Source organism: Balaenoptera borealis, assembly GCF_965194805.1.
Source record: "Balaenoptera borealis genome assembly, chromosome: 18".
NCBI lineage: Eukaryota > Metazoa > Chordata > Mammalia > Artiodactyla > Balaenopteridae > Balaenoptera > Balaenoptera borealis.
The window spans coordinates 66,772,608-66,791,433 of record NC_138877.1 but is presented as its reverse complement, the minus strand read 5'-3'; the positions used below and the strand labels follow the sequence as shown (position 1 = coordinate 66,791,433).

The 18,826-nt window shown below is 39.6% G+C and overlaps 1 protein-coding gene across 9 annotated transcripts in view; it reads right to left on the bottom strand.

Moving 5' to 3' along the window:
- Window positions 1–18,826, bottom strand: part of MBNL2 (muscleblind like splicing regulator 2) — a 158,501-nt gene that overhangs the window by 90,325 nt on the left and 49,350 nt on the right. For all 9 annotated transcript variants that reach the window (XM_082366150.1, XM_082366149.1, XM_082366153.1 and 6 more), the window contains one exon: window positions 17,909–18,680. In XM_082366150.1, coding sequence (XP_082222276.1) covers window positions 17,909–18,082 — 174 coding nt within the window. In that variant the 5' untranslated portion in view covers window positions 18,083–18,680. The remainder of the gene's footprint in view (window positions 1–17,908; window positions 18,681–18,826) is intronic.

The following is an 18,826-nucleotide window of genomic DNA, read 5'->3' as shown; positions in this document are numbered from 1 at the left end:
TTATTGGAACCTTGGAAGACAAATGGAAACTTTAAGTAAGACCTTCAGGGATGCCTAATAGATTTATGCAGCATAAGAACAGTTTCAGAGTGTGGGATGAGATCATTTAAAGTAATATTTTCTAAATTTGGCCGTGCATATGAATCATTGGAGAGCTTCTAAAAATACGGATTCTTGGGATCTGTACCCAGACCTACCGAACAGGTGCCTCCGAAAGTTCCCAAGGGAAAAGCATTTGGAAGCCATGGATGTAGGGTACGCAACATGAAGATCAGTCCTTCCTTTGAGCTAATTCTACCTACCCTATAAAGCTGTCTTCTGTGACACGTTTTCGCTGCCTATTACAGCCAATTACTCTCTCTCTTTTCTAAAAGAGCCTCTTCTTCTAATAATTGGTACCAAATAGTTTGGTGTTTAATTGTTAATTTTACATGGCTTTTTGTCTCAGTTATTTTATAAAATCCCTCAGGGCAAGAACTCCCAAGGAATATGGCACAATATTCAACAGAGTCATTGATCGATTGGTGAGAGGGTTTGGAGGTAGCAGAAGAAGTTAAAGACAAAAGGCAGACAGATACTGCAGGAGTCTAGCTGGAAAAGTTTAAGATTAGGGAGATTAAAGTCTTTCTCTTTTGAAAGAAGTATCTTCTGCACTGTGCTGTGGCCTGCTCCCAGGTGTAAGTGATAGAGTACACAGATGTTGCTTGATGTCTCCACCTCCAGCAGGCCTGACCTTTGGAGATGTCAGACAGTAACCCACGAGACTACATTATATAAATACGGACAGAAGGCCTATTATTTCCAGCTCTTCTACTCCATCTGGAACACCAGACATAAATGAGTTCTATCTCTTTTGGTGCAATTCTATCATGTGACAAAGTCAATAGTGAGGGTACTGTAGGTCCTGATAAAAGTTGCAAAATAAAGATGAAGGGGTTCCTTAGATAGTTACATAGGCTTTTTTTTTTCTTTTTTAAATATCAAAGACATGTAAGACTTCAAAATTCATTCAAATTAAAAATCAAATTCGAAGAAATGATGCTTACATGAGATAAATACATAATACAATTAAAAATAAAAGAATGACAAGCTATATTTGGGAAGCATGAAGAAAAAAAGCAGGGGTGGTACATTTGTATTAGAGAGTAAATTTGACAGAAGGTCAACTGCATATTGATACAAGTAAAACCATAAAAAAAGTCACGAGTCATAAAACACTAGGCACAGAATAACATAGTGTCAGGCCATGAAAAGCAAAAGTTGCTAGAAATATAAGGAACCACATGAGTTGTATTAAAGTTTCAAAGTTACATAACTCTCTGGTAGGTCAAGGAGACAAAAATAAGCAACTAAGGACATAAAGCACATGAATTATTTAATGTTTGTATAAATATCTATACATTGATATAACTTTGCACCTAAGAACAGAAAATGAATCTTACAAACCCTGATCATGATCTGGACCATAAGATATTTCAGTGCATTTTTAAAGTAAAAATTGCACGACTCCATTATCTTAATAATAAAATATTACTAGAAATTAATATCAGAACTTTAAAGGAAAATAAAACTCAAATTACTTGGACATTTTAGAAATAGTCACATAAATAATAAACGAGTTAATAAGCAAACTAGAAAATAACAAATGTGAGAACATTATTGAACAAAAACCTATGAGATGGAGGCAAAGCTATTTTATGTAGTGATTCACAGCTCTAAATGCTTTTTGAAGAAAAGAATTACAAGAAGACACCTAAACAGTCTACGTGGGAATTTAGAAAAAAAAAAAAAAAAACGATAAAAGAAATTAAGGAGAGCTAGTGAGAAAGAAAATAATAAAGTAGAAATAAAAAAAAAAGAAATATAATAATGAGAAAAAAATAAGCCTATCTTTTGTAGGATTGATAGCTAAAACCAAGAACATGTTCTTCAAATAAAACAGACAAATCTCTGGCAAATCGGGCAAATTTAATCAAAGAAAAAACTAGAAAGAAAAAATATAATAACATTTATAAATAAATTTATTTAAACTATTTAATAATAGAAGATTAAGGCTTATAACAGAGTAAAATAAATTAGTGATTAAATTGAAAACTTGAGTAAAATAAATAATTGAGAAAAATGTAAATTAAGATGAACTTAAGGAGAAGAAAATCTATAAACAAAGAAGAAATTGAACCACTTATCAAAAAGTTACTTTTACTTCAATTAGAGATTTTAGAAATTTGGGGGTCATAGGGCTCTCTGAGAAAGGAACACTTTCTGCAATGTAGTTAAAGAACTGGGTTTAAACGCCATGTAAAAATAACCTAAGTTTTAAAATATAGGATTGAAATTGGTAATAAAAAATAATTCTGAAAAACAAATGATCCAATAGAACTTTCTGTGTAAAACGTCTGAGAAAAAGTTCATGAGATTCAAGCCAATCTCAAGACTTGACCAAAAGAAAACCAAAAGTAATAGGAACTTCAATTATACAAGGCACATTTAGAAAGGTTTTCTAGATAAGCAGCCTGATTTTGCATAGCAGCACCACTACTCAGATAATAAACTAGCTTCTCCCGGGAGCTCTGGTTCCCACCCAGCTCCTGAGTGACCACATAGAGAACATCCTTAGAGAACATTAAGAATAAAATAGCCAGCAGGGCAAACAGGACCAGGAGAAATGAACTCTCCAGAGGAAATGGTAACTTCCCTCTCCAAACCATCAGTTCCACGTGCCATAAAGGTAGGAACAAACGAGGCTACGACGCATATTCATTGGCCCTTTTAATACGCCGTCAGGATGCATCTTTCCTAATAATATCTACCTCCAAAATTTATTTTAAGTTTACTCTTCTCTGTCACCCACCCGGGTGGCATTGGCAGTGATCGGGACAATGCAAAGCTTCGCGCACTGAGCTCCCGGCCCAGCCTCCTCCTGCAATTCCTTGTCCAGGCAGAGGACCTTCTCACGAGGCAAAACATCCTCTCGCTCAAAGTACGGAGCATAAAATCCAAACGCCTACACAGTCTCTCTCTTATTCCTTGTCTCAGGTGCGTCTCCCCCTGACCCACTGGTCATGATCTAGTCACCCTCACCTCTTGTTTCCAGAAGTTGGCTAAGTGCTTTTCTCTCCAGGCTTTAGGGCTCTCTTTTCCCTGTGCCAGAGGAAGCTCTTCTCTCCTCACATGGCTGCTTCCTTCTCACCCTTCAGGTCTCTGCTCAGAAAGCACCTCCTTGGGGAAAGCATCCCAGGCCATCCTTTCTGTTTAAATTCTTCCTCAGTCGCATTGTTTTCTATCCACATACCTTGTATTTCCTTTTTAGCACTTCTCACAACTTAAAAATAATTACTTTTTGCAGGGGCAGTGTTTCTACCCATTTGTTTTCTGTCACTCCCATTAGACTGAAAACCCCATGGGGTCAAGAACGCTGTGGGCTTTTACATGGTGCTGTATTGCAAGTGCCTGGCCGAATGCCTGCACTCTGTGGGCACTCAGCATTTCGTGAAGGAATAACAGTCTTGATAAATTGTGATGATTTGATTAGTTTGTTTACTTTTCTCTTGTTGTTTCCTGCACTTGACTGTGAGTTCCACGAGAACAAGGTTCCTGTGTCTTTTTTAGGCACCAAACGTCGTGCTTGGCACTTAGGGGTAGCTCAGTGGCTATTTGTAGAATAAGTAAATGAATAAAGATACTGAAGTTCTCTAGGATATGAAATTTCTTTCGCCTCAGCTTTATACAACGCTCAGAACGTCTGGATCTACTAGAATCCTTCATTAAGAATTCTGCTATCCCAATATTTTCCAGTATCACTGTTTCTGTTAACAACTCAGGCACCCAACGGGAATGGAAGAGAAGCAATGTGAATTGAATCACTCAAATGAGGCTGCTGCTGGTTAATTTTAGATCCTGAGCATCTGGGTCAGTGCTTAGTTTCATAGCAGGTGTGGAAATGATATCTTCAGTGTCATTATTAATGATTTTACTAAGGGCCAGGAGCACTTGAAATATTCTTCCGAATGAGATTTGAGAAGTGAACCAGATGGGCATTTTTAAGAAGGCTATATTAACTGTATTCTACTTTTCAGCAAACAAGTTTTCATATTAAGATTGATTACAAATGTACCTTAGTGTACATATCATATTCAATCAAAAATTATAAGCAATGATTTTTAAAAGAATATGAAATACTCCAGTAAGATGATAGTAATCTAAATGAAATATATAAACATGCCTGAAGTTGACTCTAGTCATTTTGTTTTGCTTTAACCAGGTTAAAGCCTCTGAGTCACTTTCTTTTCCTCTTTCTCCTGGCAGTATCTCATCTTCTACAGGGCTTAATATTCACTATGGGTATATGACCTCAGTCATAAGAAAACGGTCTTATCAGTCATATCCCCAAAATGCTGGTTGGTCAGGCAGGATGGCTAGGTAAGGTTGATCACAAGTAAACATGTCAGCGTCCACTTACTCCCTGAATCCCAAGGGTGGGTGCTCAGGGGAGTATTTGTCCTCTATCAGTTTTATCCTTCTTGGTCAAAGCAGAACTGAGAAAGAGTAATACATACTAGACTATAATCTTTGAGCCAGAGGAAATTGAACCAAACCAAGTGGAAAGAATATTCTATTTAGCATTAGCAGGTCAGTTCATGGGGAAATTGTAAAACCAGTGAAGTTCATTATTGGTGAAGCTCCCCTAGAACAACCCTGGTCTCCCCAGCCCCAGGGGTGAGACCCCACTATGGTTTAGACCTTGACACTGAATGCCAGCTGTCTTTGGCTTCCTAGAGACTTGCTCTTGTGCAATGAAACAAGTATGTTCTAGGTCTCATAGTCTCTGGTCAGGCTCTTTTCCCCACCAAAAATGAAAATTAGCTTATTTGAAAAATCAAGCTGTCTGTCCTCATTTGCTAACAGAAAAAAGTTCGAGAGTCCTCTCAGGTAATGTGTACTCAACAGTGACTTTCTAATGATGAAGACTTTCCTGTGTGACTCAAAGAAGTGAGTCTGATGGTGGGAATTTCAGACCAAATGATATAGTTTTTTATGAATTTTATGGAGCAGTAATATTTCATAAGAAGAGAGGGGAACTGACATAGAGTTGCCCACTTTTCTTTTTGCTGAGTAAGGACATTAAGGAAAAAAGAACAACAAAACACATCCATTGACAATCATTTTAGAAAAGAAAGGAATATTACGATAATCAGAAAAAAACAAGAAGCAAACAATCTCAGAATAAAAAAGCAACCTTGAAAGAATTTACCTTTATGAAAAAATGTGCTTCATACAGTTTCAGTTATGCTAGATGCTGTACAACGTCATGCCTGTAGACAGCAATACTGTATTGTGCACTTAAAAATGTGTTGAGAGGGTAGATCTCTTGTGTTCTCATCACAATAAAAACAAAACCAAACCAAAAAAGATACACAAATGTATTTCAATGTCCTAATTTTAGAGAAGACTAGTGAACACGTTGTCCAATACCAGCGTCAGTCTATGGCCAGGCTTTGGGGAGGCTGAGTTGGGTGCCCACAGTGGCCCAGCAAGCCAGTCCAGGAATTTACATAGCTGACACTTGTGGGCAAGTCTCCATATGACCTGCCTATCAGTGCAGTCAAAACCATGAACGTGATCCAGAAACACCTTCTGGGTTGTAAATCAAAGAACTTGTTTGTACAAAGCCTTTAACTTTGAGGGGTTTTCTGTCTGTAGATTAACAGAAAAAAATGAATAATAGGTAGCCAAAAAAGTGATCTGAATTTTGTTGGAACAGTGATACTTTAAAGTGTAGGATTTAAGGATATACTTATTCACTGGTAAATATGATTGCACACCCAGCAGCTGCCAGGTACAAGGAAAGAGCAATGAGACCCCTGCCTTACAGCCTTACCTTCTAGCAGTGGACACGGGCAAGCAGGAGATACGTAGGCAGATAACATCCCTTAAGGACAAGTTCTGAGGTTGCTTTTGCGGATGAATGTGTGATACTTAAGCGAAGTCCAGGCTAAAGTGAAGAACTGAGGCTTATAGTAACCTGGGGAAAGAGCATTCCAGGTAGAGGGAACATCCAATGCAAAGGCCCTGAGGAGCAAAGAGGCCAATTTGATGGGAGCACAGTGGGACCAGGAATGCAGCAGGGGGCAGACCACATGGGGCCTTAGGGACTTTAGGTTTCATAAATGAAATGGACAGCTATTGGAAGGTTTTGAGCAAGAGAGTGACATGACTTATGGGTCACTAGAGTAGGGAGTAGCAAAACTGAAAGCTACAGTAGACTATTATAACAATCCATTTGAGACACAATGGTAGTTTGGGCCAAGGCAGTCATCATAGAAGTGCTGAAAAATGCTCAGATTTAGGATATCTTTTGAAGGCAGAGAGAATAGGACTTACTGATAGAATAGACTGAGAGATTGGATATGGTGATAATGGTAAGAGAAGATTCAGGCTGGGTTTCAAGATGTTTTATTTGATCAACTGAATAAATGGTACCATCTACTGAGAATAGGTACCATGGGAACAGCAGGTTGAAGGGGGAATCAAGAACTTATTAGTGGATATATTAAATTTGAGATGTCACTTGAATATCCAGGTAGAGATGTCAGGTTGGCAATTGGATACATGAGTCTAGAGTTCAGGGGAGAAATCAAGCCTAGAGCTAGAAATTTTTTAAAAATTCAGTATATAGAAAATGTTTACAGCCTTTGGGTTGGATAAGGTCATCTAGGGAAGTCCAGTTTTCTGGGCAGAAAGTACAAAGCTCCTGAGGCAAAAACATGCTTCGTGAGTTACCAGAAGAGTCAGGTGTCCACTGTGGATGTGAGCAAATGAAGAGAAGATGCTCAAGGATCAAGCCTGGAGAAATGCCAGCATTTAGAGGTCAGGAGGAGGAAGAAGATTCAGGAAGGGAGACAGAGACGGAGTGGCCAATGAGGTAAGGGGAAAACCAGAGAGTGAATCACCAAAGCAGTGTGAATCAAGTCTTTCAAGAATGATTAAGAGCAGTTTATAAATTCACTCTGCCCTCAATTAGCTCTATTGATGGAAGAAGCTGTATATGCTCTTCTAGTCCCAGTGTTTAGTGGCACCTGTCACAGGATCAATATTTATTTGTTTATTTCAGATGTTAAATGTGGCGGTCTTCAGGCTGAATGCATCCTGTAGGTGTGTTTTATATGAACTTTGAGGTTTAAAGATATTTTAATTGGTTGCCAAGATTTAGAAATTGGGAAACTTCACATCAAAACTTGTATCTTTGGTTCTTTTTAAAAAAATCTCCAGGATTCTCACAAGGCAGGCAACAGCTATTTGTGGCTAGGTGGCAGCTGCCATCTTTAGAGGGGTTATGTGCCCTTCAGCTAAATTCCTGCCGTCTCCAGCGAGCCCTGGGTCTCCCCAACCGTGAGTGCTGAGTCACTCATTCATATTACTTGCTGGTTCCTGCAGATTTTGAGTTTGTACCTCTTGTTTAGTTAAAGAGGGAATGAATGAATAAACAAACGAATGAATGAATGTTTACTGACGAGTCACCTGGAGCTGGGAGAGGTGAAATGATGTAAGCTTACATGCAGAAATGCCAGGGCTCAGCTATAGATTCTCAGGCCAGGGCTTTTACCTAAAATCTTTGCTTCCAATGTCATTGTATTAAAAACATCCTAAAATAAAAACAAGAGTTTGAGTGAAAGAAGTGTACTGACAAAATGCTATTTCCATGTTTGGAAAAAATAGAATATTAAACAAATCGTTTTATTATGATAAATGTAAAGAAATGGTTTCCTAAGAACTGCTACGCAAACTAGCAGAAGTTAACATCACTGCCCAAGGCAAAGTGAATAACAAACAAATGTAATTATTAAACAATATAATTAAGGTTAAAATTAGTATTTTACTCCATTAGTTTTTTTTTTTTGGATAAGTAAGTTATGCCATTTTTCTCTGTGAATTATTTTTATCTATTCTTACGTGTTTTAAACACAGACTATTATAATCATAGAATGACAGTTTATCATCATCCCTTCTTTTACTCACTATCAAAAACTGGAGTTTTTTTGTTTTTTTTTTAAAGGAAGGGGTGGGCTTTAGAGAGTCTAGCCCTGCACTGACTCTTTTTTTTTTTTTTTTAATTAATTAATTAATTAATTTATGGCTGTGTTGGGTCTTCGTTACTGTGCGAGGGCTTTCTCTAGTTGTGGCAAGTGGGGGCCACTCTTCATCGCGGTGCGCGGGCCTCTCACTTCCGCGGCCTCTCCTGTTGCGGAGCACAGGCTCCAGGCGCGCAGGCTCAGTAATTGTGGCTCACGGGCCCAGTTGCTCCGCGGCATGTGGGATCTTCCCAGACCAGGGCTCGAACCCATGTCCCCTGCATTGGCAGGCAGATTCTCAACCACTGTGCCACCAGGGAAGCCCAAAACTGGAGTTTTTTAAGCCTCCTCTCTTTTGCCAGCTCCGGTGATGGCTAGTGGCTATTCAGGGCAGTGTGTGGAGATGGACTCTGAAACCCAATTTGGGCTCATTGAATGAGACCACAGTGCTTGATTTCTGATGTTCGGACATTATTGTTATGCATTGAATTGTGTTGTCCCCCTCCACGCCTCCACCCCCGCCAAAAGATATATTGAAATCTTAAATAGAATTATCCCTGTCCCTCAGAATGTGACTTGATTTGAAAATAGGGTCATTGCAGATATAATTAGCTAAGATGAGGTCATATTGGAGAAGCGGGGGGCCCTAACCTAATATAACTGGTGTCCTTGTAAGAAGGGGAAATTTGGACACAGACCCAGAGGGAAGATGAGGCAAAAAGAGACACACAGAAAGACAGACACCTACAGCTGGAGGCAGAGATCAGAGTAATGCTGCCATAAGCCAAGGAACGCATGCGCGACAAGAAACCGGAAGAGGCAAGGAAGGATCCTCCTGTAGGAGCTGCAGAGGGAGCGAGATCCTGAGGACACGTTGATCAAACTTGCAGCCCCATCACTGGGAGATAATAAATTCCTGTTGTTTTAAGCCACCCAGTCTGTGGTGATTTGTTACGACGGCCCTAGGAAACTAACATAGAGATTATCTGACTCTTCATTTTATTTATTTTTTAATGTTTTAAAATATTTTTTTAAAATTTATTTATTTTATCTATTTATGTTTGGCTGCATTGGGTCTTCGTTGCTGCGCGCAGGCTTTCTCTAGTTGCGGCGAGCGGGGGCTACTCTTCACTGCGGTGCACGGGCTTCTCATTGCAGCGGCTTCTCTTGTTGAGGAGCACGGGGTCTAGGCGCGCAGGCTTCAGTAGTTGTGGCACGTGGGCTCAGTAGTTGTGGCTCGCGGGCTCTAGATCGAAGGCTCAGTAGTTGTGGTGCACTGGCTTAGTTTTCCCGTAGCATGTGGGATCTTCCTGGCCCAGGACTTGAACCTGTGTCCCCTGCATTGGCAGGCGGATTCTTAACCACTGCACCACCAGGGAAGTCCCTGACTCTTCATTTTAAACTGTGTTAGAACGTAGGTATCTCACTGGCGGAAGCTGTGTCCCTAGGAAAGTGGCATCAGCCATAAATGCCACAGATGTGCTATCCCTAAGTAAGACATTTAGGCAGATTCTGCATTGCTTGAGAATCCTCATTCCTTTGCTTACTGAAGGCACTGAAGCTGATTCCACCTGCCCTTAGACAGGGAGTAATGGCCCTCCTTTTGTCCTGGAAGCTAAAGGTATATCATTCCTTAGCAGAGAATATCTTGAGCATTAGGAGGAATTCGGCACTAATCTTGGCTCTAGGAAAACTTGGAAAATAATCAAAAAGTATCTTTAATGACCCTCCGGTCTTCTTGTGCCCACCTTAATGTGTCAGACTTCTCCGTGAATGAGAGTTCCTTAACTCACAGTCCAGAGAGAGCTCTTAGAGGCCAGCATGAAACCTTTGAGATCTTGAGATTGTTTGCAGTAGTCTGAGGGTATGACCACTTTTCTGGGTAAAGATTCCATAGTTTTTATTAATTCTTAAAGATGTATACTTCCCTACAACCAGAACATCAAGAAAAAAAAACAAAACTAAGGGTGCTTGGCATGATGGTCAGGATCAACCTAAGATTTTGTGCCTGGGGAACAAGGCATTGGGATGGAGTGGGGTGATGGCTCAGGGTGGAGACAAGATGAAGAATGTGGATTTAGATATGTTGAACTGCAGGGGACAATGGACCATTTACATGGGGTGTTCAGTAGGCATTCGGAGCCACAAAGTTGGCAAGGAAAGGGCACACACGTAGAATTGGGATTGAGCAGCAAAGAGGTGGGAACTGAATATCTGAGTGCAGGTCTGCTTTCAGAACTGATCACTGAACCTGACTTAGGAAGGACCAACACTGAGTCTCGGAGAGCATCTACATTAGGGAGCAAGGGGAGGAGAAGGTGGCGTTAGAGGTAAAATAGGCAGGCAGTTTAGAGTGGTAAAAGAACGAGGAGCATACCATGGGGGAAAAGAGCAGGAGAGACTTCAAAGGAGAGGCTGGCCAGGCTTGTGAAATGAAATATTTAAAGAAAATGGGGAACACTCATGCAGAGAAGTTCTGGGTCTGAAGTTCACCAATGATCACCAATAATCCCTTTTGAAAAACTGTGGGGATTCTTTCTTAGTTTATGCATACTTTGAATGGTTATGATTGCACCTCTGCTATGTGCCAGGTACCATGTTAGGTGCTGGGGCGCAAAGATGAATAAGACACAATCCTGCCTTTGGGAAGCTTACCTGCTTGTACAAGGACACATACTTAGAGGAATAAACTGTATATGGAGGTCTGAATAGTGTCAAGGGAGGCCACAAAGGGGAAGCAGTTGATTTACAAGGGAGAGTAGAAGTCATGATAGGGAAATGGATCTCTTATGCAGGAAGTATAATTGGTGGGTCCAAGAATTCTTAAAGTGTGAAGCTGTCCTGCACATTATCACATCATAATATCTGAAATCATGCATTTCAGAATCACGTGGGCACACACTCCAACACCTTGAACCAAAACCATTTTTTAAAAAATTAATTTTATTATTTATTTATTTTTGGCTGTGTTGGTCTTTGTTGCTGTGCGCGGGCTTTCTCTAGTTGCGGTGAGCGGGGGCTACTCTTCGTTGCGGTGCGCGGGCTTCTCATTGCGGTGGCTTCTCCTGTTGCAGAGCACGGGCTCTAGGCGCACGGGCTTCAGTAGTTGTGGCTCGCGGGCTTCAGTAGTTGTGGCGCATGGGCTCAGTAGTTGTGGCTCACGGGCTCTAGAACGCAGGCTCAGTAGTTGTGGCGCACGGGCTTAGTTGCTCCGTGGCATGTGGGATCTTCCCAGACCAGGGCTCGAACCTGTGTCCCCTGCATTGGCAGGTGGATTCTTAACCACTGTGCCACGAGGGAAGGCCCCCAAACCTTTTTTGTTACTGAGACCTCGTAAGGGATGATAAAATATTTGTAGGCAGATACAAAAATAAATACAACGTGTGCCTTGCATTCTCTTGCAGTTTCTCTCTTTTAAAAACTATTTAATATTCAAGCACCTAAATAGGTTCATTCCTGGGCCTTCTATTTTGGAACGTTTTTTTACACTTCAATATGCTAAACCTGTTAAACAAATATGACTAAGCTACTAGGAGTTTTAGGATTAATTACATCGATGATTATTCTGGAAGGGGAGTTAGGAGGAGGGAAAGGATGATGCCAGCTTTGGAGTCACACTTACCTGGGATCAGGTCCCTTCTATGCCATTTATGAGTTACATGAGAGTTACTTGTATTTTTGAATCTGTATCCACATCTATAATGGTTGATTGAATAATATTTACCTTACAGAGTTGTTGGAAGGAATAGATAATTGCATGAAAAATGCCTGGCAGGTAGTAGGCTCTATATAACCACAGTGATTTCTATTGATAATGAAATAATTGCCTGAGATTATATTTCCAAATCAGGCCAAAATTAGGCATATAACTTAGAAGACTCTCAAGAGGTTTCTACAAAAATTAGCCTCTATTTAAGAGCCCAGTGGCAATTCAAAAATGTGAAGGTAAGGTCAAGGCCAGTGACATATTCTGATATCTTTTTTGGTATGTGTTTTAAAACTGTCCAAAATGGTCACATATCTACCACTTCTAATTTTTTTTTTAATAATTTATTTATTTATTTATGGCTGTGTTGGGTCTTCGTTTCTGTGCGAGGGCTTTCTCTAGTTGCGGCGAGTGGGGGCCACTCTTCATCGCGGTGCGCGGGCCTCTCACTGTCATGGCCTCTCTTGTTGCGGAGCACAGGCTCCAGACGCGCAGGCTCAGTAATTGTGGCTCACGGGCCCAGTCGCTCTGCGGCATGTGGGATCTTCCCAGGCCAGGGCCCGAACCCCTGTCCCCTGCGTCGGCAGGCAGATTCTCAACCACTGCGCCATCAGGGAAGCCCCACTTCTAATTTTTAATTCATAAATCCGGAGACTAAAATTCTGTCATCAGCCAACTTACAGCCAACATCCCATAGGTAAATGAGCAGATCTACTTTTTTACATTTTTGAAATTTAGAAAGAATGGGAGAGTAATAATAAAAATTAGTTTCTGCATCATATGCAGCTTCAGAGAAAGTGAAATAATTTACTTGTCAATTTTCCAGTGTTGTATTGTACTTCCAGAGTCAACCTGTGTCTCCAGTTCTTGAACAGAGCTCCCTGATTTTGAAATCTAATGGGATATTGAGAACAGGACCATAGCACATGGTTGCACAGGTTGTGCACTGCACAGCTCCAGGGGGTGCCCATCATATAGACTAGACGAGAAATGTACCCGTGTTGTGTGGTGCACCCCTGTGCAAACATATACAGCAGCCCTATCTGAGAGGCTTGAGTACTTTGCTGATGAACACGCTCTACCATTCAGCGAATTCTTAGTGAGTATTTACTGTGTGTGAAACACTGTTCTAGGCTCTGGGGATATAGCAGTGATCAAAAAAGACATGATCTCCAACTACATGGAGCTTACATTCTAGTAGAGTGGAGGAGGGAAACAAGTAACGAACAAAACCAAGTGAATATAAAGTTTATCAGATGGTGATAAGCACTAGAAAGAACAGTAAGGCAAGGTGATGGGGAAATGGGATCCAAGCAATGAGGGAACTACTTGAAATGAGATTGGCAAAAAGGCTTAAATGTTGGCATTTTTTATCATAAGCCTGAAGGGAATGAAGGAACAAGCTATTCATATAACTGAGGCAAGACTATTCCAGGCAGAGCAAAAAGCAAGTGCAAACACCCTGCGGTGGAAGGCTGATGGACACATTCAGGGGACAACAAACAAGCAGGGTGGTTAGACTGGAACCTGAAAAGAAAAATCTCAAACATCTCAACTGTGAGGGAAACTGTTTCATGGATTATAAAGGTGTAGAGGTGGGGTTAACTTGGTCAAGGCCTTTTCTACAGGGAAGTTAGTTGCTCATGAAGCAATCTGCACTTTGTCAAGTTAACCTAACTTGTGCCGAGAAAACCATAATTTGAAAAGACACATGCACCCCAATGTTCATTGCAGTACTATTTACAACAGCCAAGACATGGAAGCAACCTAAATGTCCATCGACAGAGGAATGGATAAAGAAGAAGTGGTACATATATACAATGGAATATCATTCAGCCATAAAAAAGAATGAAATAATGCCATTTGCAGCAACATGGATGGACCAAGAGATGATCATACTAAGTGAAGAAATTCAGATAAAGACAAATATCATGTGATATTTGTCTTGTATGTGGAATCTAAAAAAAAAAAAATGATACAGATAAACTTATTTACAAAACAGAAACAGACTCACAGACTTTGAAAACAAACTTATGGTTACCAAAGGGGAAACATGGTGGGGAGGGATAAATTAGGAGTTTGGAATTAACATATACACACTACTGTACATAAAATATCAATAGATAATCAACAAGGACCTACTGTATAGAACAGGGAACAACTCAATACTCTGTGATAACCTATATGGGAAAAGAATCTGAAAAAGAATGGATATATGTATATGTATAACTGAATCACTTTGCTGTACACCTGAAACTAACACAACATTGTATATCAACTATACTCCAATATAAAATAAAAATTAAATTTAAAAAATAACAAAATAACAAAACCTAACTTGTGGAACACAGTGTTCTTGAATGTTCTGGCCTTCTGGAAAAGATTTAAGCAATTCCATTGTTCATAATAATACTGTAACTTAAAAAAAAATCATAAATGCTTGAATGTCCAGTGGTTTCACATAAAATGCAGTGAGGTAACAGTTGTGAATAAAGTACAAATGTCATTGTGAGAACTCTGCTATATCTTCTAAAATATCTGTTATAAAAACATTTATATGTGTACAACTCTTTACAAAGACCTCAGCAAATCTCTTTTCCAAACACCCACGAATTTGATTAGTATGTATTTATGGAAGTTTGGTCACATATACAAATAACTCATAACAAAAACAAAAAAGGAGTATCTCAGGCTCACAAACTAACTTGTCCCTCTATCGGCCAACACAGATTCCTTTTACCTATTTTTATGAATAAAAGTACCCTACACTGTTTGCAGTAAATATCTTGTAATAAATAACCACAAAAATGATGTCTGCCCCAAACTTGATTTCTTTTAATGTCATGACTAATTTGCATCACTGAGGCATTATTACAGTAGATTTTTAAGAGTTTGGACACATTAAAAATTGGACTCTTTAAGAGTTGGCCACAGCTTGCTTGTAAAGCTAGTCATCAAAATCAATGTCCATACTATATGATACTTTATTATGAAGGGAAAAAATCTAACATCACCAGTCCCTAACACATCCGGCCTGTGCTGGGCATCTGGCATATCTTAGGCCAGTTAGTCTTTGCAGTAACCTTATGAAACAGGAATTATTGTATCAATATTAAATAGGATGAAACTGAAGTCAAGCAGGTAAAGCACTTGTCTCAAATGATATAGCTAGCCTGTGTCCCCGCCAGGGTTTCTTCAAGCCCCAGCCTGTCCTACTTCAAAGCCCTTGCCCTTCTTTCCATCCCAGGTTGGTTCCACTGAGCGGCAGTATCTTTTTTAATGCATGAAATAAAATTAAATTAGCTTCATTATTATCACCCTCATAATTTGTCATTTTAGCTGCTATTTTTGAGTGTCTCTTTTGTTTACCAGTTCTTGTGGTAAGGACTCGTACTCTTTACCACCACCTTGCAAGGTGAACAGGCCAGCGTGCTGCTGGACACCGCACATTCTTTAGCCAGTGTCCCTGGTGAATAGCCTCATTTTACTGATAAGACAACAAAGCTAAGAAGTGATAAATGACCCACCCAAGGCTGGGAAGTGGTTGAGCAGGTATTTGGACTCAGATCTGTCTTACTCCCGTGCCTATGGGCTCTTTCCACATTCTTTACAGTTTGACAACGTCACAAGTATATAACATCGCACTCAGATTAAATAACCGGAAAATTTACAATTCTAAAAGGGAACTAATAACCTGAGGCAATATACAACTCTGCTTCCACACTTGAAAATGGTTTTACTAGACACTTCTGAAAATGATCTTTAAAGTTCCTTTTTGAATAGTGTTCAACATTCTCACGACTTGGTTTATGCTTTTATACTAAACATTAACTGTTCTAGATTCTTCCTCCGTGAGTTGGAATCCTCAAAAAATCATGGTCTTGGTGAATCCACAGTGAGGTAATGAATTATAAGAATCTGGGAGTTGTTGTGCTGTTGATATTCAACAAATACTGAGCCTTAATAGGTCAGGCATATTTCCCTAACTAGTTAAAAGAATTAAAAGTTGTTTTTTTAAAAATTTTTCCTCATAACTGATAAGCTGTCAGGGAGATACATCACAACCATGCAGATATCCTATTCCATAGATTAATTTTTTAAATTAATTAATTAACTTATTTATGGCTGTATTGGGTCTTTTTTGCTGCACGCGGGCTTTTCTCTAGTTGTGGCGAGCGGGGGCTACTCTTCGTTGCGGTGCGTGGGCTTCTCATTGCAGTGGGCTTCTCTTGTTGCTGAGCATGGGCTCTAGGCATGCGGGCTTCAGTAGTTGTGGCACAAGGCTTCAGTAATTGTGGCGCACGGGCTCAGTAGCTGCGGCTCGCGGGCTCTAGAGTGAAGGCTCAGTAGCTGTGGCGCACGGGCTTAGTTGCTCTGAGGCATGTGGGATCTTCCTGGACCCCCAGGGCTCGAACCCATGTCCCCTGCGTTGGCAAGTGGATTCTTAACCACTGCGCCACCAGGGAAGTCCAAGAATTAAAAGTTTTAAGAAACTTGCTAAAATCTCAGTTTAATAGTAAATATCTAACCAGAGAAGGGTTGGATTAATAAAATGAAGAGATTGGGGATGACCTGGAAAATGAATTTCTCATCTCTGACCTGATTCCGTATCTTAAAGTTCTTATGTTCTAGTTTTCAATCTACACTGCTTTTTATAGTGAATGCTTCCATTGGTGATAATCATAGAAGCAAATACACACTTTGTTTACTTTTTTGACTACAAGCAAAATAAATACTAATATAAAAATGTGCTTATGCTGTTATAGTTTATATGAATTGTGATTTATCTATCTATTCATTTCTGTGTAGACAAAATGATTTATAATTTTAAAGTCTAATCTAATAAACTTAGATTAGACAAAAAAGATAAAAAAGAAAGAAAATGGGGGTAGTTATTGAGGTAAATCACATATCTATAATTTTTCAAATTTTAATCCTTAAAATAATTCTGTTGAGCTATAAATGCATTCTTCTGCTTTTAGTATATAGACACATTTTCCCTTTAATATATGATTTGAAGTCTTGTATTTCAATTTTCACTTAAAAGTCTTTTTACTTTAAGATGAATTTTTTCCAAAAAACATACCCAGTCCCTTCATACCCAAGAAAAGACTAAGGTCACTATTTTGTAAACTCACAGCACTGTGATTTCCCAAATCTTTTTTTTTTTTTAAGCTATGTATCTTACCTATATCCATTGATGTTAGGACTGTCCTAGACAGTCAGGGATTGATAGAATCCATAATCTTAGGGCAAAATCAACCTCAAAGCATTATGGGTTAAGTCATCCCCATTTCCTTCAATTAGATCTTTCATTGTAATTCTCCCATTTCTTCAAGCCCAGGCTCCACCAAACTCAGTATACAACTCAGGTGCCACAGCCTCCAAAAACATTTCTTGAAACAATCAGCTGGAAGCCAGCTCTCCCATCTATGGATCCCCATAGAAGTCTGCCCTCTGTCCTTCTCTTAGGGCACGTGTCCCTTTCTGTCTTGCATTGTAGCCATTTGCTGTATTTTCCCTACCAGACAGTGAGATCACCAAGGATACCATCTTGAATCACATTCATTTCTTCTCTGATGTGCTACGTGTTAACTTACACATAGTAGGTTCTCAAGGAGTACTGCGTGTGTACTTAATAATTTCTGTTAGCCATGACAAATTGTCAAAGAGAGTGAAAAACCTATTAAGTAAAGTATTTTAGGAGGCCCTTGGTCAAGAAAGAAAGCCACTAGAGTAGAAAATGCTTCAAGAGGTGAATCAGAGTAACTGGCACATAAAAGTGACACATTCAATTTCTTCACCTTTGTATAACCTCCAGAAGATCAAACGTTAATAAAATATTTATCTTCAGTTGTCACAAGCCAGACTTTGATTTAAAACTCTTGGGTACATGAATGTCATGCCAGACCAAAAGTACAGCACCATGTATTTTTAATTTAAACATGGATCCGTAAAAAATTTATATATTCCTGATATGAAAAAATTTGAGTGCAAATCTCCCAATAGTCACCACAAATAAGAAAACAGTATCTAAAATCGATTGTTAAACGTCTGTAAAAGTACAATGAAAAATATTCCATTTGAAAGTCCAATGTGGCATTGATGTGACACGTAAAATGCATTCTCTTACCTTTAGGGAATCAAAGCAGGCAATTACTCTTCCATTTTCAACCTGGCAACTTTTGGGGGGGTGAGCAAATTTGCATTCCTCATCAGAGCGGGAGCACGTTCCTCTCTGGAACTGTCTGCAGACTTCCAAGGTCAGCCATTTTGTATCTCTGACCGGGGCAACATTCAAAGCCATGATGAGAAAAGAATTTGGATCCTGTTCGTTTCTGTTAAATGATGAAATCAAATCAAGTTCCAATGATTCCAAAACTAGTGCTGTGAAAAATCCCACATGTAAGTCTGAAGGTAAGTGACAAATTGCTTAAAGAAGCCCAATCCAGGAAACAGAGTGAGGAGAGAATTTATCGGCAGGCGGTCACTCATCAATCAATATGCCCCACTCGAAGACTGCGGGCCGCAATGAAAGCATGCTCAGTGTCATCTCTGGCTGCAAACGTCCGAGTCACCTGATCGTTTTGTAGACACAATTGTTTCTAATAAAGTGACTTCAATATCATGGCACTCCTTGGGAGAATATTTAGTTCTGATGCAGCTCTTGACGATGCTGGAAAATAAGCCACTTAGATGTTCAGATCTTAGCAGGATTTCTCTTTCCTTTCACTTTTTAAAATTCCAAAATCAAGCAATTGGCAAAGCCAGACAATTGAGGTATCTTCATCCACTCGTAAGGTCAGGGTAATGTGTATTTGATAGCAAAACACGATAACACGAAAGCTCCCGGGCTGTGGTTTCCAGCAAAAGTGACTTCACGCAGGCACTTTTAAATCTTGAACCTGCAAAACACAAATAAAATATCAACTTACACCCAAACTCAATGGAATCAACACTTTAACAAACTATTTAGCTCTTATCTAGAATTTGCGAAAGTGCAGTTTAGAGCTTTGAGCTTTGAATATAGTGAGGAAAGTTATGCATTAAA